The 26,593-nt window shown below is 39.1% G+C and overlaps 4 protein-coding genes across 7 annotated transcripts; 2 read left to right on the plus strand and 2 right to left on the minus strand.

Moving 5' to 3' along the window:
• Window positions 1–635: 635 nt before the first annotated feature.
• Window positions 636–9,164, minus strand: hgsnat (heparan-alpha-glucosaminide N-acetyltransferase). 3 transcript variants are annotated; one of them, XM_086295919.1, is made up of 18 exons: window positions 8,922–9,153; window positions 7,985–8,100; window positions 7,745–7,881; window positions 7,493–7,611; window positions 7,345–7,414; window positions 6,405–6,474; window positions 6,098–6,198; window positions 5,733–5,809; window positions 5,562–5,592; window positions 5,020–5,180; window positions 4,756–4,871; window positions 4,492–4,613; window positions 4,205–4,331; window positions 3,928–4,014; window positions 3,715–3,792; window positions 3,464–3,534; window positions 2,310–2,422; window positions 636–2,076 (listed from the first exon to the last, which is right to left on the minus strand). In XM_086295919.1, the coding sequence occupies exons 1-18, from the start codon at window positions 9,097–9,099 to the stop codon at window positions 1,895–1,897; spliced, it is 1,956 nt and encodes a 651-aa protein (XP_086152045.1). In that variant the 5' UTR covers window positions 9,100–9,153; the 3' UTR covers window positions 636–1,894. The 3 variants fall into 3 exon arrangements, with proteins under 3 accessions (XP_086152045.1, XP_086152046.1, XP_086152044.1); XM_086295920.1 differs by lacking the exon at window positions 8,922–9,153 and adding an exon at window positions 8,496–8,851; XM_086295918.1 differs by having other exon boundaries at window positions 3,715–4,014; window positions 8,922–9,164.
• On the plus strand, window positions 8,395–12,241 carry LOC147327923 (dynactin subunit 6-like). The gene is made up of 8 exons (XM_086295923.1): window positions 8,395–8,547; window positions 10,020–10,108; window positions 10,308–10,372; window positions 10,501–10,606; window positions 10,717–10,802; window positions 10,913–10,960; window positions 11,064–11,206; window positions 11,798–12,241. Exons 2-8 carry the CDS (start codon window positions 10,032–10,034, stop codon window positions 11,888–11,890), a joined length of 618 nt encoding a protein of 205 aa, XP_086152049.1. The 5' UTR covers window positions 8,395–8,547; window positions 10,020–10,031; the 3' UTR covers window positions 11,891–12,241.
• Window positions 11,676–24,136, minus strand: gtf2e2 (general transcription factor IIE, polypeptide 2, beta). Of its 2 annotated transcripts, none has more exons than XM_086295921.1 (8): window positions 23,927–24,136; window positions 23,157–23,317; window positions 15,784–15,863; window positions 15,205–15,312; window positions 14,616–14,798; window positions 14,402–14,495; window positions 13,206–13,321; window positions 11,676–13,031 (listed from the first exon to the last, which is right to left on the minus strand). In XM_086295921.1, exons 2-8 carry the CDS (start codon window positions 23,314–23,316, stop codon window positions 12,912–12,914), a joined length of 861 nt encoding a protein of 286 aa, XP_086152047.1. In that variant the 5' UTR covers window position 23,317; window positions 23,927–24,136; the 3' UTR covers window positions 11,676–12,911. The 2 variants fall into 2 exon arrangements, with proteins under 2 accessions (XP_086152047.1, XP_086152048.1); XM_086295922.1 differs by lacking the exon at window positions 23,927–24,136 and adding an exon at window positions 23,446–23,698.
• On the plus strand, window positions 16,644–21,828 carry smim18 (small integral membrane protein 18). The gene is made up of 2 exons (XM_086295924.1): window positions 16,644–16,924; window positions 19,151–21,828. Exon 2 carries the CDS (start codon window positions 19,156–19,158, stop codon window positions 19,477–19,479), a length of 324 nt encoding a protein of 107 aa, XP_086152050.1. The 5' UTR covers window positions 16,644–16,924; window positions 19,151–19,155; the 3' UTR covers window positions 19,480–21,828.
• Window positions 24,137–26,593: the final 2,457 nt, after the last annotated feature.

Below are 26,593 nucleotides of genomic sequence, written 5' to 3' on the forward strand. Positions count from 1 at the left end.
GCAAAACAGCAGCAAAAAATTTGGGGAGTATTAAACTAAAGATGATAAAAAAAAATGCACATGTAACACTAACACACAAAAAATAGCAGCACTGTGACTTCTGTTTTTTGAAGACCATAAACCCCCCCCCCCCCAAAAAAAACCCGTGCTGCTTCCACATGAAACCAAATACATAACATTGCTAACATGCCCTCTTTTAACTCCCCAGAACATTTGCAACTTATTTAATTTGACAGGTCATCTTAAATGTAATAGAGAAATGGAAATCAGAACAGTTTGGAGGTTTTTCTCGTGTCTTTCTTATGTTTGGTTGGTTGGTTGCTCAGTTACCCACATCGATTGTGAGATGTACATAAAATAGGAGCACAGTGAAGCCAGCAGTTATTCATTATATTCGCAAAACAGAATCCAGCGATGAACATGAGCTATAGCTATAGTGCTACGCTCTGAGCAGCACAGACACTACGTGCTGGGTGGGGGTATGGGATATATGAAGCATCTACTTATGATATCCAAAAACCTAACGTCAGCCTTTAGGGTAAGACCACAGCACTTCACATGACAACAGAGAAGTTAATAGGGCCTGTTAAAGAAATACTGCAACACCCTGCTTAAATACTCTGCCATTTAAGATGTACTGGTATACCAAAAATAGTTTATTTAAAGCTACTTTGGGCTGCTTCCTTATTCACAAGAGGTTACCATAGCGGTAGCTCCGCATAATTGATTTGGCACATTTTTACACTGGATGCCCTTCCTTATGCAACCCCATTATACTTGTGTTTCCTGCCGGGATTCAACCAGGGATCTTTTGCTTTGTAGGTGCATGTGTAAACTACTACACATTAAAGATGGTGTATTTACAATCCAAACTATTCTTCAACTCTTTTTTTCCTGAATCACTAAGGATAACTTTGCTGGTGCATAACTGAACAAACTGTTTATGGTAGGGCTGTGCGATATGACCAAAAGCTCATATCCCGATATAAGACATCTATCGTCCTGATAACGATATAAATCACAAAAAAAAGAAAAAAAAAAAAAATCACAAAAATTTAACATGTTCTGTAAATTCTGTGAATCTCGACTTGCGTGAAGTGTTTCCGGCTGGGCGTCGTGTACCTGGAGTCGAGTGTTTTAACCGATGCATGAAACAATACATTTTTAGACATAAGTTGCAACGGCCGCCGTTTTCTTTGTGAGTATTTATTATTCGGCGTGCTGCGGGGAAAAACCTGTTCTAACGTTTGAGTCTAAGGTTTAGTTTTTAGCACTGGACGGCTCTTTTTTTGCTTCTCATCCGTAAACACTCTGCATAGTCTTTCACGTGATTCAGTTTATTTTGAAAAGTCTCAACAGGATCTTGAGCTTTATTGTGAAAGGTTTATGTGGAAAATAAACAAGCGGACATGCGATGGTTTTACTGTCATTGCTGCTAACAACAACACATAAAAACAGGCGCTTGTCCGTCTGTAGTGTGGTTATATTAAATATAAGAGAAAGAGAGAACTTTAAGAAATGAATATAGCCACTACAGTGACCATCAAAACGATGAAAAAATATTGCCATAAACAGTTTATTTTGCGACACCACGAAACAAACGATAGCGTAAAATGAAACTATAGGCGTTTTTATATCGTCATCCGATATATATCGTTATATCGAACAGCCCTAGTTTATGGGAAAAAATGTAAAAAGAAAGAAAGGGTAAATAACCTAACAGAATAGCTATGTGATGAAAGAAACCCCATACATGATCAGAGACAGAGATTCATATAATTATGATATAACCTTGACATAATTAATCTGCATTCTGTGTCCAACCAAATGCATTCTTGTTGTGTCTCCAGCATCTATGATGTAAACAATGTCCTGTGCTTTTGCTGTCCTGTGTTTAAATTTTCCAGAAAATCTTCTTTTTGTAAAGCAAATAGGAGATGATGACCCAACAGGAAGTGGCCACAAGGTTCTGAATGAGATGCTCAGCATGGGATTGGCTGTTGGACATCTGCCAACGGAAGGGAAAGTAGTCCTCAAACACTTCGTGGCCCACGTACACAAGTATGGAGTTCATACCTTAATGAAACACACAAGAGAAAGTGAAGTAGAGGACGCAATGACTACACAGAAATTCACAAGGAAAATAAATATTTGGCAGATTATATTTCCAATTGCATACTAATTCACACTGTGACAGAGCAGACTTCCACATTCACATCAAACCCCAAAAGTACAACTGTAACTGTGCAATCAAAAGCTGTCTTAGGCAAAAACTGTCTATTAAGCTTTTGTGTGATTCTAATGCTCACCAGGATAGTAGAAAGGTGCCCCTGACCACCACTTATTTACATCCACTATGTAGTAGATCAGCATTAGGAGCACAAAGGCAAAGCAGGCCAGTGTTGTCACGTAAGACAGAGACCTAGAAGTGAAACATTAAGACATTTTTTAAAAAACATTTATATGCTGTGCAGCATCAGGGTGCTTGTGTCAATGTCAATGTCCATCTCTGTCTGCCTCATTTTATGACAAAGACTATTTGTACTCCATCCTTTTATTATGTCTCCCCCCATTTGTTTCCCACCTGCCTGTCCAGCCTTAGTCATTGTCATACTGTATACCACATATAATGTAATAAATGAAATAACACTAGTCCCAGATAAACAGATAAACCCTGAACAAGAGGATCATGTAGATGATTTATAGAGCTGATCTGGGAAAAACAAAATGTTCTTGGCGCGCAACAGTGGATTCAGATCATAATTCTGATTGCAAAATCGGCCAGAAAGGACAGGACTTAAAAAAAGGGCAAAAAAAAGATATTTATCAGCACTGCACCAGCTGAAGGTCTGCCAATTTTTTAAAACTTAAAATCACATCTAAAAACATGCCGTTTTTCATTCAGTTTATGCACTCCTGGATACCTTTAATACCTTTAATGTTTAACTCTCTAATGTAACTATGCATGTCAGAGAGTGTGTAATCTCGATGTTTATAACTATTTATGCATGAGTTTTACTGGTACAGGTGATTTTGGGCTATGTAAATAAACTCTATATTGGCGTGATAGACCACTTTAAATATTTGCCAAGGGTATTGCTGTATATTTGATTGGTTTCCATTTTTTATGAGATATTCTACAACTTCTCTTTTGTCTGATTTCACAATCCTGTGGCCACAAAGTTGTGAGAACGTAAGATGCTGGAGTGGAGAGCAAATGTGGAAAACCTAGTCATAACACAAATTATGTGACATTAGGTATTCTATTATATCTGTATAAAATATTTTACGCATTTTAAGTGGGAAAAGACTATAAAATCTAACGTTTGCCAAACTTAAAAATATTACTAGTGCTGCTTATTTTGCAGCAGTTTCCAAAATATTCAATTAGAATTTCCCAAAGTGCCCATTGCTTGAGTAAATGTAGTTCTAACTGTAGATATAAATAAAACATGGCCCTTACCACAGGTTTTTGTTGACAGGAATGAAACCCTGGTCTGTGGAACATTTGGTTAGAAATGCTGATACGACACCCTGAATGACAGAAGACATTTTATTATTCAATCATAGATGCAAAAATGACTTTATATAGATCTCTCTCTCTCTGTTTGCTGTTTGCTTTGTTTGTTTGTCTCTTTTTAATTCTATGTTGTTGTACTTTTTCAACATGTTCAAAATAAAGATTCAATTAATCAATCAAAACAATGTGCTTACCAGTAAAAGACCCCATATGAGGAACCTCGACATAATACTTTTGGGGCGTTCTCTGTAGTGCAAGATTATTTTCCCTGCCTGAGGACAATTAAAATACAAAAAGAATGAAAGCCAACCATTTACTTCCTTTAACCTTTCAAACGGTTTTATATCTTTATTTGAATAAACAAGAAACACAAGGAGGCCAACACCAGACAAATATAAATTACAAACCTGTAATCCCAGAAAGGCCATGAGGATAGAGTTGATGCTGCCAAGAACACCTTCTGGATCATACGGTATACGAGTTGCATAAATCACCTGAAATAAAATGTAAACTGATTGATTTTTATCAACATCAGATGCAGTCTATCAGTGTTTGCATTATTGGGGTTAACAAGTGTGTACGTGCCCATCGGAGAGAAATCTGACACATTAAAATAACCTTAACATTTCAAGTTACAAAAGACTATCATGAAGCTATATTTGGGATGTTTTGGTGGTTACAAACCCTTGATGATGGATTCTGGTACATGTGCCTTTCTCCTAGAAGCAAGCGGTCAATGAAACCAGCAGCTCCACCGGTGCAGTTCACATACAGCCCCATGTCCCCAATCCCACCTGGACCCAGATAACCTCTGTACCAAAGAAATTAGTGCAGTCAGTGTTGTTAATGTAGCACTGCACCAAGAGGAAGGTTAGAAATTCCAGTTTATTAACGCTTAATGCTAAAAGTTCAATTATTGCAAAAACGTACGCAAAATAATGAAGCACTACACTTCACTGTCTTTGACTTACGCTGGGCAGTCTGGCACAGGAAGTTGAAATGTGAGGAAGAGCCAGAGTACTTCTAGAAGAATCACACACAGCCAGGCGGGCCAATACAGCAAGAAATCAATAGCTGGGGACCACCACGCATCCTGGAAAATAAAACCCACTCCATTAAACACATCTCCTTTCCTCAAACACAAATTTAACATAAACCTATTTAGCATAAAACAACACAGACTGTTAAACAATGCAGATGAAAAAAATAATAATAATAATTAAAAAAAGGCTGACCACTGTGAGGACGTCAAGTTGTCCTCTGGCCACCAGTAAATCCAAGCAAGCTACGACCAGATATGACCAGGCGAGGCGCTGCAACACACCCGGGATCCGCAAGTTTTCCCAAGCCACTGTGGAGAAGATATAAACACGCAATAAAAATGCAAATGAAAATAAATAACCACATAAGTTCAAGTTTGAAACAGTATTATAGTATATGGTTTAATCATCCACCTAAAGAGCTTGGAATACTGCTGTAAAGACGGAGTTCATACTTACACGCTCCCTGGCAGTAGTTTGGGTTGATGACTAGGACACCAATGATGAAGAGCTGCAAGCTCCGCCACACAGCTTTTCTGAGCAATGAGCAACGGGTCGCGCCTGCACGCAGCAAGGCATTGATGGAGAGTGCGATGGATGTGCCCATTATGAACACAAACCTGGTGGAAGAAGGGACAAAATGAGTGTTGGTTCTACACTTAAAAGATCTGCTGAGGGAACAAATGGAACTTTATTATTTCTATTTTTTTTTATTCATTCTGTTGGATTTTCCTTTTTTATACAATTTTTAAGCCCCTTTTAGTCCAGTGACCACTTTAAAGAAAACACCCTTTATTTCTTGTGCACATTCAACTATGTAACTGGACCAGAATTTGTTAATGGTCCCTGTAATCCTTCTGAAGAGAATTCTGTCACCATTACAAAATAAAAATACACATTAATACAAATACTGCACATTTATATTAACGTGTGAGTACAAATAAAGACAATCCAACTGCATATAAGACAACTTTTTATAAGAATCTTTAAATTAAGCTTACCAAGGGAAGACTAGGTCAGCAACAGTAAGGCCTGCAAGATGAGAAATGGGGAAGGCCTGGTTTAAAATCAACAACATTGCAAATACCAAGGAGAGCTGCAAAGATCTGTAAATAATGAGGAAACTGCAACATGGCTAAAAAAACTAAACAAAGAAACCACACTGGGCTTACCATTCCAGCTTTCATGTCTGAAGAACCAGTATCGCCCCCCTCCATAGTTCACAAACACCATAATGACCAAGGAGATACTGACAGAAACACAGAAAATGCCACATTTACCGAAAAGCATCAAGCAAGGAGTACATGTTTATTTATATTAATTGATGAATAAAAATAGGCAAAAATATGAAAACATCAAAAGCACTGGATCTAGATTTAATACTGCCGGTGGTGGTTGATTAATAAGGGACAAATTCAGTGTCACCTACCACACTGTAATAAAAAACAAACAAGCATATGATACAGTATAATGATAAATAAGACAATGAGGACACTAAGCTGGAGGCACAAGAGTGAGGGTGGGGTCAGGAAGCTACCCTCTGAATGTATCCAAAGATCGAAGCCTCTTGCTGCTCGTTAGCGGGGGAGGGAGGATGTTATCAGTGACTGGCGGCACTACCCGAGTGGGGCCCAGTTCCTGGATGATGAAGTCAAAGCTGGATATTAACATAATTCTACTGGAAGTATAGATTTATCACCTGATTTATTATTAAGACAAAAACACACAGGATAGAAGCAGATCAGTAACTGTAAATCTGCTATATTAAAACTATCTGGGTTCTTATTTCATTGTCACTAAAGCACTCATAATTAAACAAGGCCAAACGATTGCAGAACACTCACAGAATTGATGAGTCTCTCTGTTTCCATGGAACTCCCAAGTCGGAGGACCAGACCTCTTACTGCATCAAGCCTGGACAAGAAACAATCAAGATCTTGATTGAGGGTTTTTTTGGAGTACAAACAAGCTCAGTTGACTCTCGAGACTGTGTGCTTCAGAGAGAGACAAGACTGGAAAAACGTTCTTCTTCTTCCTCTTTCAGCTGCTCCCTTTAGAGTTCGCCAGAGTGGATCATCTGCCTCCATCTCACCCTTTTCCTAGCATCCTCCTCTGCATCTCCTCTTTCACTATATCCATGAACCTTCTCTTCCTGCCTGGAAGCATCATTCAGCATCACAAATATCCACAATTCCTCCTCTGCACAAACACTCTCAGCCCTGCCTCTCTAACTTTGTTTTTAAAACACTCAGCCTGAGCTTTCCCTCTGATTTAATCATTTCTAATCATCGTGTCCATCACGGTCGCTTCCACTGAAAATCTGATCATCTTCAACTCTGTCTTTTTGTCAGTGTCACTCTCTCCAAACCATACATCATAGCAGGTCTCACTGTCATCTTGTAAATCTTCCCTTTCACTCTTGTTGCTATGTTTCAGTTAGCAATCATTCCTGACACTTGTCTCCGCCCACTCCACCCTGTCCGTACTCTCTTCTTCACCTCTCTTATGCAGTTTCTAATTGCTAGATGGTTGATTCCAGATATTTAAACTCATCTACCTTCACTATCTCTGCTCGTAATGGCTCAACAATGGAAAACACACATTTTCTGTCTCGCTTCTACTGACTTCCTCCTCTTTCCAGAGGATACTTCCACAAAGGCACAGAGCATCTCTTTCTGATGCATCTGCAGTGCTTACTCTTAACATTTTCAAATCATTCAAAAAATATCCACTTCTTTATATTGAAATTTACTGAATGAACATCAAAACAGAAATTAGGCTTACCCCCAAACCTTTTTTCCAATGGCAAACACCAAGGCCAGGAGAGCATAGATGAGAAAAGCAACCAAGATCGCTGTGTGGAGAGATATTAATTAAGTGTATATTAATTATTAGTTAAAATAAAATCTTTTTCTCTGTGTGAGACACTCACGTATGTAGCTATTCACAGGGTCCTTATCAGTAACTACAGAGCAGTTGACTCCAAAAGATGCGTTCAGGGTTTTCACCCACAGGGAGTAGTTACCATGCTCGCCAAAGTGGAAAGGAATTCTGTGAATTTAAAAAAACAAAGGAAAAAGATTTATGTCATCAACAAATAAGCCAAACTCTGATCCTTAATTTTATATAACCAGAGTGTCGTTCTTTTTGTAAGTTGGAAACACGACCGTATTCGTAAACGTACTTGCACAGCTCCAGCTCGATAGGTGTGCTGTTGATCTGCAGTGTTATTTCATGCTGTGTGCTTACAACAAAGTTTACTGAACTGGGCTGACCAGGCTCAAGCCCTGCAGGTACCACCCCTAGCTGCTGGTACAAACACTAACAGGCGAGAGAGCAGAAGCCAAGTTTAGAACATTATTGAACTTAAACCACACAGAAACAGAATCAAATGAGGGGAAATATCTGGCACGTGTGAGCCCACCTGGTAGCAGCGCTGTGACATCCAAGACACCTGCACCTCATATGACAACTCATTGTTGACCGTCAGCTGTGCCTCATCCATCTTCAGGGACAGGTGCTTATGATGATGTATATCAGCTAGAGTGAGTAAGAAAGCGCAGCAGGCATTGTGCAGATCAGTTGAAACCCAGCAACACATCAATTTTCTGCATATGAAGGTACAACGATGCTACAGTCTACGGTTTTCTATTGGTGACCCCACCCAAGCCGCTGTTCATATAATTAAAATCATCAGAAAACCATAACAGTGTGCATGCCATTACGCTGGTTATTATTCGATCAAAATGCGCAAACGTGCAAAATAATCTCATCTTTCCCGACTGCACAAATGTTATCAAACAAGTCAGAGAACTAATAACGGGTGGTCGTGATGCTTTTCGTTTTAATACGCGACACAAGAAGCCATCTTTCTGTAATTTGTCTCAAATCTATCGACCACAGCCGATGCTAAGGACCACAAACCTACTCCATACCAGTGTGCGGTAGCGAAGAAGCCCAGTTTGACAGCAAGCTACAGCCAGAAAGGTAAAGCTAGCGTCTGGAGGGAGAAAGCATGTGATAGAGCCAGTGGTCACATGCTGCATTAATCCCTAATTTACCACCGAGAGGGAAGTTCAAACCGCTGAAGCTCACTTTTCCATTATCAGCTGTTCTCAGTTGATACCGTTTTACAGTTAGCCGCTCGATAGCAGGTTAATAATTAAACATTTAAACCGCTTGTTTGTTGGAGTAAACCTTCAGCTATCGTCAAAAAACCCATAACCACTGCTGCTGTAATATAATTTCAACAAATACGGGAGTTGGTGTAAAACACTGCTAAACATTAGCTTGCTCGCTAGCTTGCTAACCTGGTAGCAGTAGTCTCCTGCTTTTACTTTCTTTCAGTTCAGGATACTTACACGAAGATATTTCAGCTGCTAGTGGTGCCACGCAAACAGCCACGACCAAAGCAACAGCAGCAAGGGCAAAAGTGGCACTTTTCTCCGTTTGTGCCATTTCTTTCTGGCTCTTTGGTTTAACCGATGCTACTGAATACGAGTGACATGTATTGTTTTTCTTAAGCTTCCTTTTTGCCATGGCAAAGGTTACTTTCGATCCGTGTACTTGTTTTGGCACTCTAGTGGGAGCGAGAAGGGCCAAAGTACTATACCTGTTCTACTACCCCAATAATTGTTAGGTAATGGAATGGTTATTGCACATATTCATGTTTGCGATCGGCACTAAAGTCGCACAGTATTCCCAATAAAACTGTGGTACTGGATGAGGAACTCAGGAGTGCCAGAGAGAAATATGTGAGGGTGGTGCAGGACATGTATGAGGACAGCGAGATAGTGGTGAGGTATGCCGTAGGAATGACAGGTGGCTTCCAGGTGGGGGTGGGACTACATGAAGGATCGGCTCTGAACCCCTTTTTGTTTGCAGTGGTGATGGGCTGATAGATCAGGCCAAGCTGGAGTCTGTGGACAATGGTGTTTGGAGATGATATTGTGATCTATGTGAGCAGGTAGCATGGTGCATGTTTGGAGACGGTGGCACTGACAAAAACACAGGAGGCTGAGATGGAGGTGAAAGAGCTAAAGATGCTGAGATTTTTGTTGGGAATAACCAAGATGGACAAGATAAGAAATGAGTATATAATTTCTAATCTTATCACAATGTCTCAGTTTAAACATTTGTTTTCAGTGGGGGTTTTTTTGTAATAAATGTGAATAAAATATGATCAAATCATTTAATTGTGTGAAAAAAGAAAAGTAAAGCTGTAACAAGAAACATTGAAATTGTTCCTACATTTTATGTTTAAATATGAAAATTAGATATTGTCTGTCTAAATATATGGAGATCTGTACACATTTCCACAATCTGAAAACTCCATAAGCCAGGAAACACTTTTAACAGAGAGAAAAAATAAGCTATATAAAAAAATTACACATAAATAAGTTTGGGTGTTGTTGTTCTTTTTTCTCCCTTTACGCTTGTACGTCCGCTGAAACGTCAAGGACTCTAAATCGATGATCGAGTGGCTCAACGGTGCCTCCCATCGGACTTCATCGTTCACAATGGCAGACAAACAAAATGCTCAGAAGAGGTAATGTGTACATTATTGCGAACATGACTTTTAGCGGCGTAGCTAAGCATAAAATCCATTAGAATAAATAATAGAAGTAAAGAAGAATTAGTTACAGCGAATTGAAGATGCTGATGTGGCCAGTTAAGACAGCTCAATGAAGTAGCTAGCTAGCAGCGTTAGCTAGCATGTACAAAAACATTTCTCGTTTCTGTTGCAGTGTCAAGATAGCAACTGGAGCCGTGGTTTGTGTTGAAAGCGAAATCCGAGGAGACGTTACCATAGGTAAGACTATGCCCAGTAATCGGAGTTCAGAAAACTTGCTTTTCTCTCACAGCAGATCAGTCCCAAGGCAGGAGTTGAATGGCTGTCATCACTGTTCTTGATTACTTGCTGCACCTCTGTTTCTCCAGGCGCCAGGACCGTGGTCCACCCAAAAGCTCGCATCATTGCTGAGGCAGGACCCATTGTCATCGGAGAAGGCAACTTGATTGAAGAGCAAGCTCTGATCATTAACAGGTTATCTAAGGCCTCGGTGTACCATGTTTTCCACTAGGTTAACCATCGTTGACCATCTCTGGTGATCTGTCACTGTTCTTACATGCGAGCTTGTGTGATCTTCCCCACAGTTACCCAGAAAATATTATACCTGATTCTGAGGTGGAACCAAAAACAATGACCATCGGTATCAACAACGTCTTTGAAGTTGGCTGTGGTATCCTTTTATCTAATCTAGCCAGTACTGCTCCATATATGATTTTTAAATTGTAACACAATAAATCTTTGTAAAAGAAATCATGTTTTGCCTCAACTGACAACAAACAGTATCGCAAGCTTTAAAAATTGGAGACAACAATGTGATTGAATCTAAAGGTGGGATATTGCCTTCCGTTTCTTTGGCTTTCAGTGAGTGTTCAAGTCTGTATAATTTCGATTAAGTCACTCACGTTACCAAATATCCTTTTTTGTTGACTAGCGGATGTTGGCAGGAATGTAATCCTCACCAGTGGCTGTATAATTGGAGCCTTCTGTCAGGTCAACACTTGTGAGGTCATACCCGAGAACACGGTCATCTACGGCTCTGGATGTATGAGGAGGGTGCAGACTGAGAGACCCCAGGTATGGAGATCTGTGACTGGAAAACATCGTTGGTGTAGTCAAATAACCTAGATGTAGCATTAGCATTGCAAATTGAATATCAAAGCATTATATTTTGAGCTTCCAAGTGGGCTAATCACATGTATGTTTTCCTGATGAAACAAAAAATCTGATGTTTTATTAGATTCAGATTTTTAAAACTAATTCTCCCTCTAACTTGTATCTGGGATCTATATAGAAAGTTTTTAATATTTTACAACTCTGAGCATTTCGTACAAGTGCAAGACAAATGCTACATTAGCCACACTTGAGTTTCATATGGATTTGGGTCACATTTATGATGCAAATAATTGTTTTTAAGCATTCAGCATTAGAGCTGAGAAACACAGTAACACCATGGGCAAAAACTCAGCATCAACAGACTGTCTGAAAATGTGTAAAATATTCAGTTTCTCTCATTTCCGTCACATTCACCAAGAAAACACTGAAGTGATATTTCATATTTAATGTTTTTATGTAAGATTTTCATACATGCCCACTTGTTTAAAAGTTTGTGTGCAGAGAAAACTTTTGTGCATTATGCTCATCATCATGTCTGTTATCTCATTTCAGCCACAGACTCTTCAGCTCGATTTTCTGATGAAGATCTTGCCAAACTACCACCATTTGAAGAAAACTGTTAAAGCAGGCCATGCTGCTAGCTAAAATTACACTTTATACCTTTTGAAATGCAGAGAATATCAATGTTTAACTAGATCCTGCTGGAAGAAAGCATGAATGTATATAGTTATGTACCTACCCTGTTTTTGCTCTTCAATTACTGATATTTTCTACTCTGATCTGCAACAGAAGATTAAGCTTCTCATCTTTCTCCTGCTATGCCGATGTACCTTTTGTTTTTTACGATTAACTTATAAGGTACACAAGCTGTACTAGATTTGCTCATTTCTTATGATGGCAGTTACCAGTATTTTTATCATTAAGTTGTAGAAGGTAATTTCTGCCATTCTGATAAAGAATTTACACTAACAATAAATGAAACATTTTAAATATTTAGATGGATTCAAATGTTGACTTTTTTAAACGCATAATGTTGACACTTAAAATGGCAACTTATTGATCTAATCAAAGCAGTTTTGTGTAGCAGTATAATTTATTTGAGTTGGTTCAAAAATGCTAATATTTCTTAAACCACTATATCACGGTGTTGCAAAGTAAAACGCATTTAAATATTTTAAGTTCCACAAAGCTGAAGACATTTCCTGCTGGATGAGTTTTCAGTGTGATGCGATACACTGCACAACACACGGCTGTTTTTTGCAGTTATTACAAAAGCATAACCGTTGCTAACCATTCAAATAAAAACCTTCCACACACTATACTAAATATATACAAACAATATGAAAGAAAGCTACACAATTCAACCTTATTTACTTTAACAGTAAAGTTGTGGTTTCCCCTTTAATTGGTGAGGGCGCCAGCTATCCTAATGATCCAAGTATTCATGTCCTTCACTGACTTATACTCAAAAGGTTTCCACAACACAGCAACTACTGACTCCATGTAACATAAAACCAGAGATTGTTGAGAGGAATGCAAAGAAAGGGGGGAGAAAAACAGCTAATGTTTTGAAATAACATTCATCAGCAGTTTTTATGTTATAGTGAGTCTAGAATAACCATCTCCATGCATTTCTGTGTTACATATGGGACTGAATGAATATATTTCACTTCTTTATAGGCACGCCATCTGAGTAATCCTCCAGTAATCCAGCCAAATGGTCGTTGTGCGTCTTGAAGTTTCTCTTCCTCGGTCCGGCTGGCTTCTTTCTCTTTTGAATTGGTAACTGTGAAGAGCAAAGATAATCAGCTCTCATTCATTTCCTTGAACAGGTGTAACCATAAGAACTGCATATTAAAGACTTTCTTATTTCTTTCTAACAAATCTCTCTCACACACACACACACACACACACACACACACACACACACACACACACACACACACACACACACACTGACCACTTTCTTTGGTCCCGTTTCTTGCATGGAGGAAATGCCTTGTTTCTTCAGGTACTCTTCAATCTTGTCCTCATCTATAGAGTCAACTGGAACACTCCTCCACAGCTTCTGAAATTCTGACATTGAAAGCAGCTACACTTGAAGAGCCGGACACATAATCTTAACTAACCAAACAAGTCACAGACCTGAATGAAATGCATAATATGAGTTTTACAAAACACTTCTGATATAGATCTAATACAACAAACATTTCATTTCACAGTTGAAGTAAAGTTGCCTGAATCTTCGTCAAAGCCAAATTGGTTTTCACTTTGCACATGCTCCACCTCTCCAAATAGCACTGAAATTTGGCAAAAACATTATAGCTTAAGTTGCAGACAAAGGCAATATAAAGCATGCTGTACCCCCAACATGGATCACAAGTAACATCGGAGGACAGAAATTCAGATCATTATGAATGTTCCAGTTCTAACTCGCGAAAATGTATGACGAAGACTTCCTTGATGTTAATTCTAACAACTTACCCAAGTCAAAATTGATAGCATAAACGTAGCTATTGTGAGATTGCCCACCGGTTTGAAGCATGTAGCCTTGAGAATTTCTGGACCTTGGTTGTTGGTCACTCAAGTGGTTAGCCAATGAGTTGTGTACCAAGGATAATCCTCCGTTTGTCTGATCTTATTGTAAAGCACTTTGTGATTTTTATCTGTGAAATGTGCTATATAAATAAATTTTACTTACTTACTCCGTTTTGAAATACAGTTTGACCAGGATTTACAAAATATACTTTTTTGATTTAATATGATTAAAATTTAGTCATAGTATAACTGAATCCATAAACAACAAGAAAATGTTCACAGAGTTTTAGCTGATTTCAGTTCGACTTCTATAGAACTGATAGTCTTTTTGCAACCACAGCTATCGCCATCTGGTGGCATTCAGTTAGAATGCAGGTTTTCAGACAATTCACTAGCTTATTACTTATAAGCTACATCCATTTTTTTTTTTTAAATCTCTATGGTGATAATTTCACACTTGGAAAATTCTTACATGAAATGAATGCAGAGTGAGGGCCAACTGGGTATGCATAGCATGCATAATAGTCAGTTTAGGTCAAAGACGGATACACAGAGAAAGAGGAAGACATGTCACCGTACAATTTACGGATAGACCAATACCGATATACCAATACTCACCTTCATCTACCGCAAACTGGCAATGCTTGTCATTGTAGAACAAGATCTTTTTCTTGTCTGGTCTTGTAACAAAGATGATCTGATCCCCCAAAGCCTGTGAACGATCACACAAGAAGTCTTTACCATGCTTTAATTGTTTAGTTGCCACAGTGTTCGCACATCACCGAGTGGCATCTTAGTGGTGTTTCCCTAAAAACTGAATAATGTTTAATACCTTGATGGCCTTGGCTGAATTGGGCAGCCCTTCCTCTACATCTTCTAGTAAGACTCCTCCCAGGCCCAGTTGGTCGTGCTTATCCAGCAGCCTCAGTAAGGCTTTCTTGTCCTTCAGGTTGTATTTAGGCTTGAAGCCATAGGTTCCATCCCGGACTTCAATTTTTGGATTGCTGACCAAGGCCTGAGATTGGTAGGTGAAAGTAAAGCACAAGATTATATATAACCCCCCTCCAATAAAAAACAAAATATAATAAAAACTGACACCTTGAAAAGACTAAACAAATAGTACAGTAGCTTTTTCTTCTTCGGTAAGTGTAGCCTTCCAATGTAAAAAGATGGCTTAATGTCATACGATGTATTATCAGCTTAATTTCTCATCACTTACTTTCAATGGCTTTTTTCTTTTGCAACATACCGAATATGTTTGGATGAGAATAACTTACAAATTAGCTTGAGGGGGAAAAACAAGTATTGTGTAGATTTAAGGTGAGACTCGTAAAAGAAATTGCTCAGAGAAAACGCAATTGACCTTAGTACTACTGACAATAAAAGATAGAGGTATGGCATTAAAAATAGCACAAAAGCACCTCATTCATGAGCCACTGTTTCTGCTTCATGCTTATGTCAAGAAGTTTGGTCTCATCAAGAATCTCATCTAAGGTCAGGAAGTGCGTGTCCCCATTCTGATGCCTCGTCTGAGAGATTAAGGACAGAAAAGCAGACATTAGGTAAACACACACACAAAACAATATTCACAGCTCTCTTATTTTCTGCACCATGGAGAAGATTTTAGGCAAATATCTACAGTAATTTTATAGGATTCAGAACTGTGCATTCAACAGGTGGCACAAATGCACACATTTAACAGGAAAATCTGTCAATCTGAGTGTGAGTTCTTCACCGAGGAATGAGTCAAACAGCTAGTGTGACAAGGCCTGGCTGCCTGTTTGCAGAGCCACAGCATGATAAACAAGCTGTTAACATACCAAAAGAAAGACTGGGGACCAAATGTTAACCCAGCGGGCACAAATGACTCACTCATGTTTTACAACAGACAAATGTCAAGCTTTATTAATAAACAGTTTGGTGAAAAGATAAAATCTTATTATTTGTGTTGGTCCTGCTGAAAAAAAAGGTTTTAATGTCCCCCTCAAAATCCTCATTACCTTCATGTAATTTACTATCTTGGCCAGGCAACCAAACTTGTACCCAGAGCTCGTCTTAATGTTGAAGCTGCCATTAGATTCTGTGGAAAAAAAACAACAACATTTAAGTTTAACCAATTTATTATCGCAAGACTGAATGTACAGTGAGATTTGAGAACTACATGGACTGACATATTTGTGCAAGAACACTTTGCTGAAAATGTATTTCAGATAATTGACTACTGTCATGTCAGCTCCTGTCAAATGAGCAGCGAGTGTTTAATGAGGTCATTAAAATCCTAACTGCATTCATTATTTGACATTTTCTTATTGTCAATATTCAGTGAAAAGACAGAAGCAAACAATGCATTTGTTTGCCACTCTCTATTTTGCCTGTCAGCCTTCATTTGTTCCTATTGAAGACGCTATCATCTGAAACAGGTCAAAGGAACACAATGACATTGAGGCTAATTCAGGTTTTAAGCAAACCTGACTCATACGAGAGTTAATGCTGGGGACTACTTCCAGATACAAAGTAACACTCCAGGAAGCTAGTGAGTATTTACAGCTGCAGGGTATGTATTTTGGGTAACACAGAAACACGTCACGCAGTGCAAAAATGTGGCAGATTTAAATGTTTGCAACATTAAAATACTACACAAGTCATATATCAAGCCAATCTGATTTAGTTTGACTTGAAGTCCGGCCAGCTGGTCTTATTCTCTGCTGGAGTCCAATAATGCTGCTCCCCTCAGAGACTGACTGAGGTCTGGACTCGGCATTCACCAATCAAAGCTGAAAACAGACACTGATTCATGAATGATTCATTGTGTAGGCGGGAGCTTCTGTTGCTTTGAGCTGCACAGTAGGCAGGACGGTGAAACTGTGACAGACCAGCTAACGAATGGTGCAGAGGCAGGGCTAATAGAAAGGAGCCAATGATGTAGACAATCCTGTGCTGTTCAGCTGAGACATGAAGAGCTGCAAGGAGTGGCGGTGGAGGAGAGCGACTGAAAGTGCACGAGAGCACTGAGGAGGAAAGCAGGTTGAAGAGTGAATGTGGAGGAGGGAAAGAGTGTAAACGAAGAAGATAGGTGGAGCACCAAAAAGAGGAGAGACATTTGTCGGCTTACATCTTCTAAAAACTGAGCCAGACACACAGGTGAGTCTGCATGTTTTTCTGAACACCATCCTCTGAATAATGTGCGTGACATCAACAGATCATAATAATCCACAATATAAATTTAAGCTACAGGCTACAGGCTGCACTGGGTTTTCACTATGAAGATATGAATATGAGGATTTTTTTTTAGAGCATTCTAATATTTGCAGGATGAAGTCATGCATCTTTAAATGCAGTGGATGTATTTACAAAGCCAGGTCCTTTTGCGTAGTAATTACAACATTTAGACTGTATAAGTGAACAGTGGATTAAATATACATGGATCTGTCTGCTTTCTACCCACTTGAATACCAAGCATCAGAACCTGTCTGTGTGTACTTATGGATATCATGTATGTGTTTGTTTAAATGCATGACTCAAGACAAATCAATGAAGGACTGAGTGCTGTGAGGAGCCAGCCAGGGGCATTAGGAGTGTGTGTGTGTGTGTGTGTGTGTGTGTGTGTGTGTGTGTGTGTGTGTGTGTGTGTGTGTGTGTGAGAGAGAGAGACAGCCACTGTGTAGAGAGGAACCTCCAGCTCTACACCTTCAGAGCCTGGCTGGGGTGGGGCTGTTTTGGTGAGTGATAACAGATGCAGGAGTCAATCTGTCCCTGTCTGTATAATTGCTCTGACAAAAGAAAGGAGGGTGACCCCGGGGGGGGGGGTATAAATTAGTAACAGAGGTTGTTGTAAAGCCATGACTTGAGGTGAAACTGATATTAGGAGCTGGGTTTGTAACAACAGGATCAAAACAGTTGATTCAACGCAAAAGACAACAACACAAAACCCATACTGTACACACAACTTCCAGACAAAGTGGGGAGAATCTGGTGAGGGCAATGTTCAAAGCTGTCCTTCCTCACATGTAGAGCATAATAAAGGAGACAGCCTGTCCAGCAGTCACGTGCTACCTGTGATCTCAAATGACAATTACCTTGACTACTCTCAATTGCACACTGATACACACTGCATGGACTTTTTCTATTCTTACATGCACTTCCATCAGGTGTCAAGAGAATTTCAGACTAAGATGAAGCAACCAATGAAAATGTCTCACCAGGACAAGCCACTAAGCTTTTTCACATTTAAGTTCCCAGGTCACCTGAAACTCAAGTTACAAACCCACTAAAATAAACACACAAACAAGTCATATTAAAACAACACAAGTCTATGCACGATGGAATGTGTTTGCACACATTTAGCCTTATTAAATCTCTAAAGGAAGAGATGGTGGAAAGAGATGCACTCACGCCCCACTCCTACAACTGGGTCATCTGCCTTCGCCTCAATATTTCATGCACAAATGTCTGTGATTGTCTGCATACAAGTGTGTGTTAAGAGCATGTATGTGCACTTTTGTGCATGGCTGTGTGGGCAGAGACACTCCACAGTGTGCCCCGAGGATTTTAAAATGGTAGGTGTTGGCTAAAAATGGGAAAGAACAGCTGAAGTGAGGCAAATGTGCACTTGAAGGATCTCTTAAGTTCATTATTTTATTACAGTTCCGTTACTACATTTGTATAAGGCATTGTGGCCAAAGAGCTGCACACCAAGCATAGATGGCACAGTTCTCTACACACCCATCCTTTATTACCAGCCTTTTAAGGCTATTTTTGTTCTGAGCAGATGGCCTCAGTAGGGTTTCTGGTGTTTTGCAATATAACCTGTGCTATAATAATACACCATCTTCTCATTTCACACAAAAAATATGTCTGTAATGACAGATGTAGACTAGGTTTTGTTTACATACATACAAAGCAGTTTATCTTTTTACAACATGATCCCCTTCGTGACTGATAACGAAGCGTTACATTCATTACAACAAATTACCTATAAGAGTATTTGATAGTTTTATGAGAGTAAATGAGTTTCCATGTCTGCCTGCTGTCTCGAGTGGAACAAATTCCTTTTTCAATATCAGTATCACAAAGATCATTAGTTTTAGTTTTGTTTTTAATTATCACAATAATCCGGAGCAAATGCTTCAAAAAATCCTGGAATAGAGCCAGGCACATCTGGTTAAAAGCACTGCATCACAATGTGTTATGCCCTGAAGACAAATTCTCCCATTACTGTCATTTTTTAATCAGCCTCACACCATGAAAACACGAATTTAACAACCGCTGCTTTCATTTTGAAATTTGATCTGCAGTAAAACCAAGACCCAAACACTGTCATAAGCATTAACAATCTTTTTTTCCTTGTGTCTTATTGTTTCCAACCAGAAATCATGACCAACATCACAGCTACTGTTCATCCAAACAATCTCCCACTGCGAGAAGAGGGAGTCCCTCTGTCCCTCGTCTCCTTTCAGGTCCAGGAAGTCTACCCATTTCATGATGGCTGGAATGTGGCCTGTTTTGTCATCCTTCTTCTTTTTATTCTCACCGTCCTGTCCTTGGCAGCGTTGGCTGTGCTCTATGAGCTGCTGGACTGTGGGTGCTGCGCCAAAGGGAAAACACACCACCAGCTACAGGAGGAAGGGCCGGGAAGCTGCAGCAAGCTTATGAGTAGCATGTGCAAGGAGCCAGAATCCCACACTGAGGTGGTATAGTGGCAACAAGGACGAAGTAAAGAATAATAGGAATTTGGATATTGTTGCTCATTTGGACAGGACCACACTACTGACTAAGATGTTTGCAAAAATGAACTCCCAAAAACCCCCCAAAACACTCAAAGTAATTCAGTTGTTCACAATTAGAGGTGAAAGCTGGTGACTGAACGATATAAATGTATCTTCCCACATCTACCGCAGACCCCGAAAGCCATATTTCACTTCTGAAATACTCCCAGAAGAAAAGAAGATCACCTGAGTATTTATAACATGGCTTAAAAACACAAATTTACACTACTTAAAGTACCCATATTATGCCCTTTGAATTATTCCCTACAACTTTATTCGAAGCCCATTTCTATGGAAGCCCGTTTCCGCCACTAAAAAAAAAAAAAAGCTAGTATCCATAACTCGAAATTTCGAGTTATTTTCTCGAAATTTCGAGTTAGCTCTGCCAATCAAAAATATACGTGAATGAGGTCGCTTTCTTGTTACCTGGAAGCATATGGCGCAGGACCGCGCACTCAAAAACGGATCCCAACAAATTAAAGTATGTTTGCTGATAGTAACACCATGTGATTCAGCTAATAACACAGGGATTTCATCATTTGTGAAGCCAGGCTGAAAACACTCAGCAATCTGTGCATTCACGACTGGATGTAATACCGGTAGCTTAGGTGTAGCATTTGTAGCTGAGGGCTTCAGCTTCTGGGTAACATGGAAATGACGTCATTCACGTAGATTACTGATTGGCAGCGCTAACTCGAAATTTCGAGTTGCTTTTCTCAAAATTTTGAGTTAATATGTCGAAATTTCGAGAAAATAACTCGAAATTTCGAGAAAATAACTCGAAATTTCGAGAAAATAACTCGAAATTTTGAGTTATGGATCCTTTTTTTTTTTTTTTTAGTGGCGGAAACGGGCTTCCATACATTTCAAATAACTTATTAGTGAGAAAACTTTGCCTTTATTTTTATGGGAATGTTGCCAGGACAACAGAAAATCCCCTATGTTTAGTGCTAATACAGCTAGAGCTTCTGTACTCATCTCTTGCTCACAGAAATTGTATTCTAATACTGCAGAATTTCCAATAAAGCACTTCTCATTTACATAATATTCTTTTTCAGGTGTAAGCAAATAATCTCGATAAACTAGTCATAAACAGCCTGTTACCATAAACCATATACTATTTTTAAGCTATTTTCCACCCACTCCTCTGCATAGCTTAGGTCCTCACAAAAGCAACACTGGCTGACAAAAACAAGCTAAAGACTACGGCTCTACTTTACATTATATTGAAAGAGACATGAGCAAAACAAAGGGTAAAAGACGTGCTGCAGCAGTGTACAGTATAACAAAACTAATGCATGCATGTCCGTGTGTTTTACAAGTCTAAGCTGATGACTCAGCTAGTCCTAAGCACCAAGACAATAGTTAGCTGATGCATCTCTTAAGGTTACTCTTCATCATATATAAATGAGGCAAATTGTTATTCAGTTATTTTCTGCTGATATACACGTGAAATAAACTCCTCGTGTCTACAAATCTGCCTCTTCTGCCTGCCAGTGTACGATGCTACACAAGCAGCTCAGCTCTTTTATCCATGTCATATAGTGGGTGGCTAGTGCTACATCAATAAAGTGTAATGCTTAATTGTTTTGAACACTCTGCCTTTGGGTCGAACAGTTTTCCTGGACGAAACCCTGTAAATAATCTTATCCTGGTACACCACTAAAATACATTCATGGGCTTGTTAAGGGGCATGACATGGGGACTTTAATATAGGCTGTGGCAGAATGTGTTGCATTAAATGGGCATTTTCTTAGTTTGATTATTTTGGAAACTGATTATTAAGTTGCATGGGAAAAAAAACGTTGGGGAAAAAAGCATTTTCTTACCCTGCTATATGGGTGTTAAAAAAAAAACCTGTTCAGAAAAAACAACTACTGTGTGAGTGCTTTTTTTGTGACCTACTGGATGCAGTGAGCTTCTTCAAGACATGCTGTTTCTGAAATTGCCGTCCAAATCTTATTACAACAATATCTGTTGATCAAGCCTAGTCAGATGAAATCATTGCTTAGGATAAAGCTGGTGTTCTTCAGTAAATTGTAAGCCAGTGTTGTCAACATGTTTAGCACTGCAACATTATCTCATGACAAGTTCGCATGCTGCACAGTGATGTACGGTAAAATGTTATATTGAGCACTATGTGTAATTTCATGCCTCACCACAAAACGCCTAATAAAAGCTGACTCACTTTTCTGTTAACAGAAGTAGCTTTTTCTTTAAGAGTATATGGCGTGACATTGCAATTTCGAACGGATGCCAAGAGGCCACTGCTCACAATTCTTATGTTGTATATATATTTATGCATGTTGCTTTAATTCATCTGAAAGAACATTTTAAATGCAAAAGTGTCATAAGTATCACTTGTAATCCAATTTTCTTTTATCTAAATTTGACTGAGCAGTAAGAATTCTAGTTTTTTGGGTTAAGCTAAGGATTTAGAATGAGAAAAGATCGTCACCTGATTAATTTAACCTGTGAAGTAAGGTTCTTTCTTATTAGAAATAACAACCAGGAGAGTGTATTATTCCAGTGTCTTGGTTGTCTTGTTGAATCACAGTAAACTGACACGCACAACTTTAATTACATGGATCCTCAATTTACTGTCAAGTCTTTAGGGCAGATTAATTTTGAGTATCGACCCAGTTGAAAGTTCCTTCATCCACTCTAAAATGTCTTTTGGTTCACTTGTTAGACTTTCATAATATAAAAAGCTATATACTGATGAGATGAGATTATTTTATTCAAAGCTAAAGCAACTAGCATTGGTGCATATTTAGGCCTTCGATTAGATATTAACCAGCTGGATGTGTGAAAATTGTTTTGGTGTCCAAATATGAGCAATCCGATTGTACAGAATAAGCCTGTTATGTTGCGAATAGATTTTGATTTTCAAAGAACTATAATTAATGGCACAGATAAACAAAAATCTACTTTTCTTCATTTAAAAATATGTTTTCCATTAAAGAAATTATTAATATTTATTTTCCCAAATCGTATTAAGTTACAGGATTTTCTGAATCAACAGAAAATAAGGTGATCTTCAAATAATCAATAGAAAATGTTTTTAGTTGTTGGTTTTTTTTTGTTTTTTTTATTCACTCGTGTCCATAATTTTCCCCTCATAGTTACTTTGAGCCATACTGAGGGTGCTCATTTGTGTCTGGCTCTGAGCTTTGTGAAACTTTAGCGTTAGCCACATTCCCTTTTCATATTTAAATGTCTAATTAGATTTCTTGTTTATCAATGTTTTCTCGCTGGTACCCCTACAGTGTACTTTGGTGAACTTTGTCTCTTCACTCACAGTGAGAAGCTTCCACACTAACACCATGTCAGGCTGTGAGAGTGCATGTGAATATTTTCCTACACCGCTATACAATCAGTTATATGGGAGACTGAATGGCCAGTCACTGGGCGGAGCTAAGCACTGGAAATCTGCAGAATCCAGTCCCTGGCCAGTCAGTCGATGCATCTCCTACTTGCCAACATATATCTACAGATGCTAGCCAGTGGTGATGTGAACCAATAGAGACATTAAAACACTAACAAACAAGAATAAGTGGTTTACAGCAACAAACATCACCCTTTTCAAGAAAATATTTTTCACCTACCACTACTGAGTTTGGAACTAGAGGAGCTCTCCTTGTCAACTTTGGGTTTCTTCTTTTTGTGTGATCCAGAGTCTGAGGCAGCCTGTCTCTTCTCTACAGTTGGGGTGGAAAGTGCCCTTTTCTTAAAAAGCTCCCTTTCTCTCAGTAGAGCAGGATCCATCCTGTTTGAAAGATTAAAAAAAAAAAAAGAAGATTCATTTAACAAAAGGCAAAGCAACAAAGCTCATTTTGATGGATTCAAGGAATCACATTCTTAATATATGTAAGTATACGTGTAAGTAGCAAGAACCTTTGGTGGCCTTTAGCTTCAGGGACTTATGAGCTGTCACCTGGTTGATCTTTTTGTAATAAAGCCATCAAGAAACGGTTTTTTTCCCGATACCAACAAAACAACTGATATATTAAAAAAACCAAAAACTAAGCTGAAAAGTCATACAGCCAAATACTGTTCGGAGACGAACCATAGTTATTAAATTTTTTAGAATTAAATGGCGTTAGAGGGAAAACAGTCATTACCCCAGAGCCACAAATATAAAGCTAGTTAAACTAGCTAACAATAGCTAGTTTATTTTCAATTCCGATTACAAACGGCTTTCAGTTGACTTTGTGATCATGTAAATCCCATAATAACTACAACTAACATTATGTTAATAAGCGAACGTTACTGAGTATTATGGGGAAACCAGGATAAATAAACAAACGTGGTGAAACACTGTACCAGAAGCTTAGTAGTTAACCTAGCGTTAGCATCACGATTAATTCAACATTACCTGACACTTTGTTCCTGTTCTCACTCAGAGAAAGAAGAGGGTTAGTCCAAGAGCACTAACTATATGCTGTAGATGTAAAACAGAATGCGTCCTCCACCGAATCACTGTTTTTTGTCGTTCCTTCGGAGACAACACAAGTAAACTTCATACACAATTTTACTCATGCTGCACTTCCGTTTCTAGTTCGATTTTTCCGGTATCGACAGCGAAGCCTGTATGGCGTCATTACGTACGTACGACAAAACGATGATTTACGATGAATAAAAAACTGCACGTTTAGAAAATATTGATGACAACAATTTTCGAAATATATCTTCTATTTGTTTGGGTCCCTCTCGACAGATTAAATGTTTTGTTTTTTAATCCACCACAAAATCACATCAATTTACACGTTTTTTAACAAACTATAAAAGACAAAATATAAAAGAAAAAAAGATCACGCAGTAATTTTTGTTTGTGCAAAAGTTTGGTCTCTCCTTTATGCTATTTTGCTATAGTATTACTCGGGATTTATACTAATTGTCACATCCATATTCTTATTAACTACTGAAACGCTAAACAGGACAAGCCATAAAAATCAGAATCAGAATCAGAATCAGAATGGGGTTTATTGCCAAATGTTGAGCAGGTTTACAACATTAGGAAATTGCTGCGGTGCTTCAGTGCAAACATGGTGTCATAAATAACACTTAAATAGACATGGAAAAAATAAAAGTAGGGATAAGAATTAAAAGTGCTACGTGGAAAGATATGTGCATGAGATATACATGAGATATATACATGAGAGTAAGAATTAAGAGTGCTACGTTGAAAGATATATACATGAGTGCAGGTGGTGATCAGTGCCAAACATGGAATGATGCAGTGAACACAGCGTAGGGTCATGTGTTAGTGGCGGGTACAGTCATATGGTTATTGTTCATGTGTCCAACAGCAGAGGGGAAGAAACTGTTCTTATGGCGAGAGGTTCTGGTGCGGATGGACCGGAGCCTCCTGCCTGAGGGGAGCAGGTCAAACAGACTGTGTCCAGGGTGAGAAGGGTCAGCTGAGATCCGAGCTGCACGCCGCAATGTCCTGGAGGTGTACAGGTCCTGCAAAGATGGGAGTCTGCAGCCAATCACCTTCTCAGCAGAGCGCACAACACGCTGCAGTCTCTGTTTGTCCCTGATAGTGGCTCCAGCGTATACCACGGTGATGGAGGAGGTGAGGATGGACTCAATGATTGCAGTGTAGAACTGCATCATCGTCCGTGTTGGCAGGTTGAATTTCTTCAGCTGCTTCAGGAAGTACATCCTCTGCTGGGCTTTCTTGATGACGGAGGTGATGGTGGGCTCCCACTTCAGGTCCTGGGTGATGGTGGTACCCAGGAAGCGGAATGAGTCCACAGAGGTGATGGGGCTGTCAGTCAGGATGATGGGGGGAGTGGGGCTGTGTGCTTCCTGAAGTCCACAATAATCTCCACTGTCTTCTGGGCATTCAGCACCAGGTTGTTGTGGCTGCACCAGGACACCAGACGTTCAACCTCTCTCCTGTAGGCAGACTCGTCCCCGTCCAAGATGAGTCCAATAACGGTGGTGTCATCTGCAAACTTGATTAGCTTGACAGACTGGTGGGTGGAGGTGCAGCAGTTGGTGTACAGGGAGAAGAGCAGAGGAGAAAGAACACAGCCCTGAGGGGAGCCGGTGCTGATGGTCCGGGAGTCCGAGACATTCTTTCCCAGCCTCACATGCTGCTTCCTGTCCGTCAGGAAGTCAGTGATCCACCGGCAGATGGGATCAGGCACATTCATTCAAAATATATATCAACATAAAGTGTTTCTAGCTCACAGATTCCACTGCATGATAGTTGAATAAAAATGGGAGTTAAATAAACTTTCATATAAAGCTGCTAGTCTATTCGTGAATTGGGTTCATATAAGCAATACGCTATCGCCTAATATGCACCAAATCTAAATTTATGTGTCACAAATAATTTTTTTGTTTTACATGGACAAATTAAAGTCTTCTTTCATTTTACTTCTTCTGTTCTTCAGTTCTGAGTAAAAAATAAAAAGCAACAAAACAGGATATTATTACTTTAATTTATTTTTGAGTGTGTTTTGTGTAATTTATTTATTTATTTTTAATCATTGGACTTCTTGTTTTTTTGGGAAGAGATTATTGGCTCAGCATCGCCACTTAGAGGTTGTTTTAAACCCCTGCTTCTCATACTTAAGATACTGCCTTTATACGTTATTCAGTGTGAATGACTCAAGTAATAATTAGTAAGAAAAATAGTATCAAATCGAAAGAAAAATGCTGCCTACCTTTTAATGGCATTATCTATATGTTAAAACAAACAAGCTACAGAGGATGTTTCATGATCCCGTCATGGCCATCCTCTGTGCTGTGGTGTGATGGGGTACAGATAACAACAGACTCGATAAACCGATTTAAAAGGCCAGTGATATTGTGGGTCCAGAACTGACTCTGTGACAGACGTTTTAGAAAGAAGGATGCTTTCTGAGTTATGGTGAATATTAGACCGCACTTTGTACCATCTTCTGTTGTGCTGGGGAATCACAGGAACAGGTTCAACCATAATGCACCACAGAAAACCACGGGAAGTCATTCCTATGTGTGACCATCAAACTTTTGGGCACCTCCTTATGACACCTGTATTATTTAC

This window comes from Aulonocara sp. 'chitande type north' Nkhata Bay, linkage group LG6 (assembly GCF_057382095.1).
Source record: "Aulonocara sp. 'chitande type north' Nkhata Bay isolate Kocher_YH1m ecotype deep benthic linkage group LG6, A_spYH_male_GT1.1, whole genome shotgun sequence".
In the NCBI taxonomy this organism is placed as follows: domain Eukaryota; kingdom Metazoa; phylum Chordata; class Actinopteri; order Cichliformes; family Cichlidae; genus Aulonocara; species Aulonocara sp. 'chitande type north' Nkhata Bay.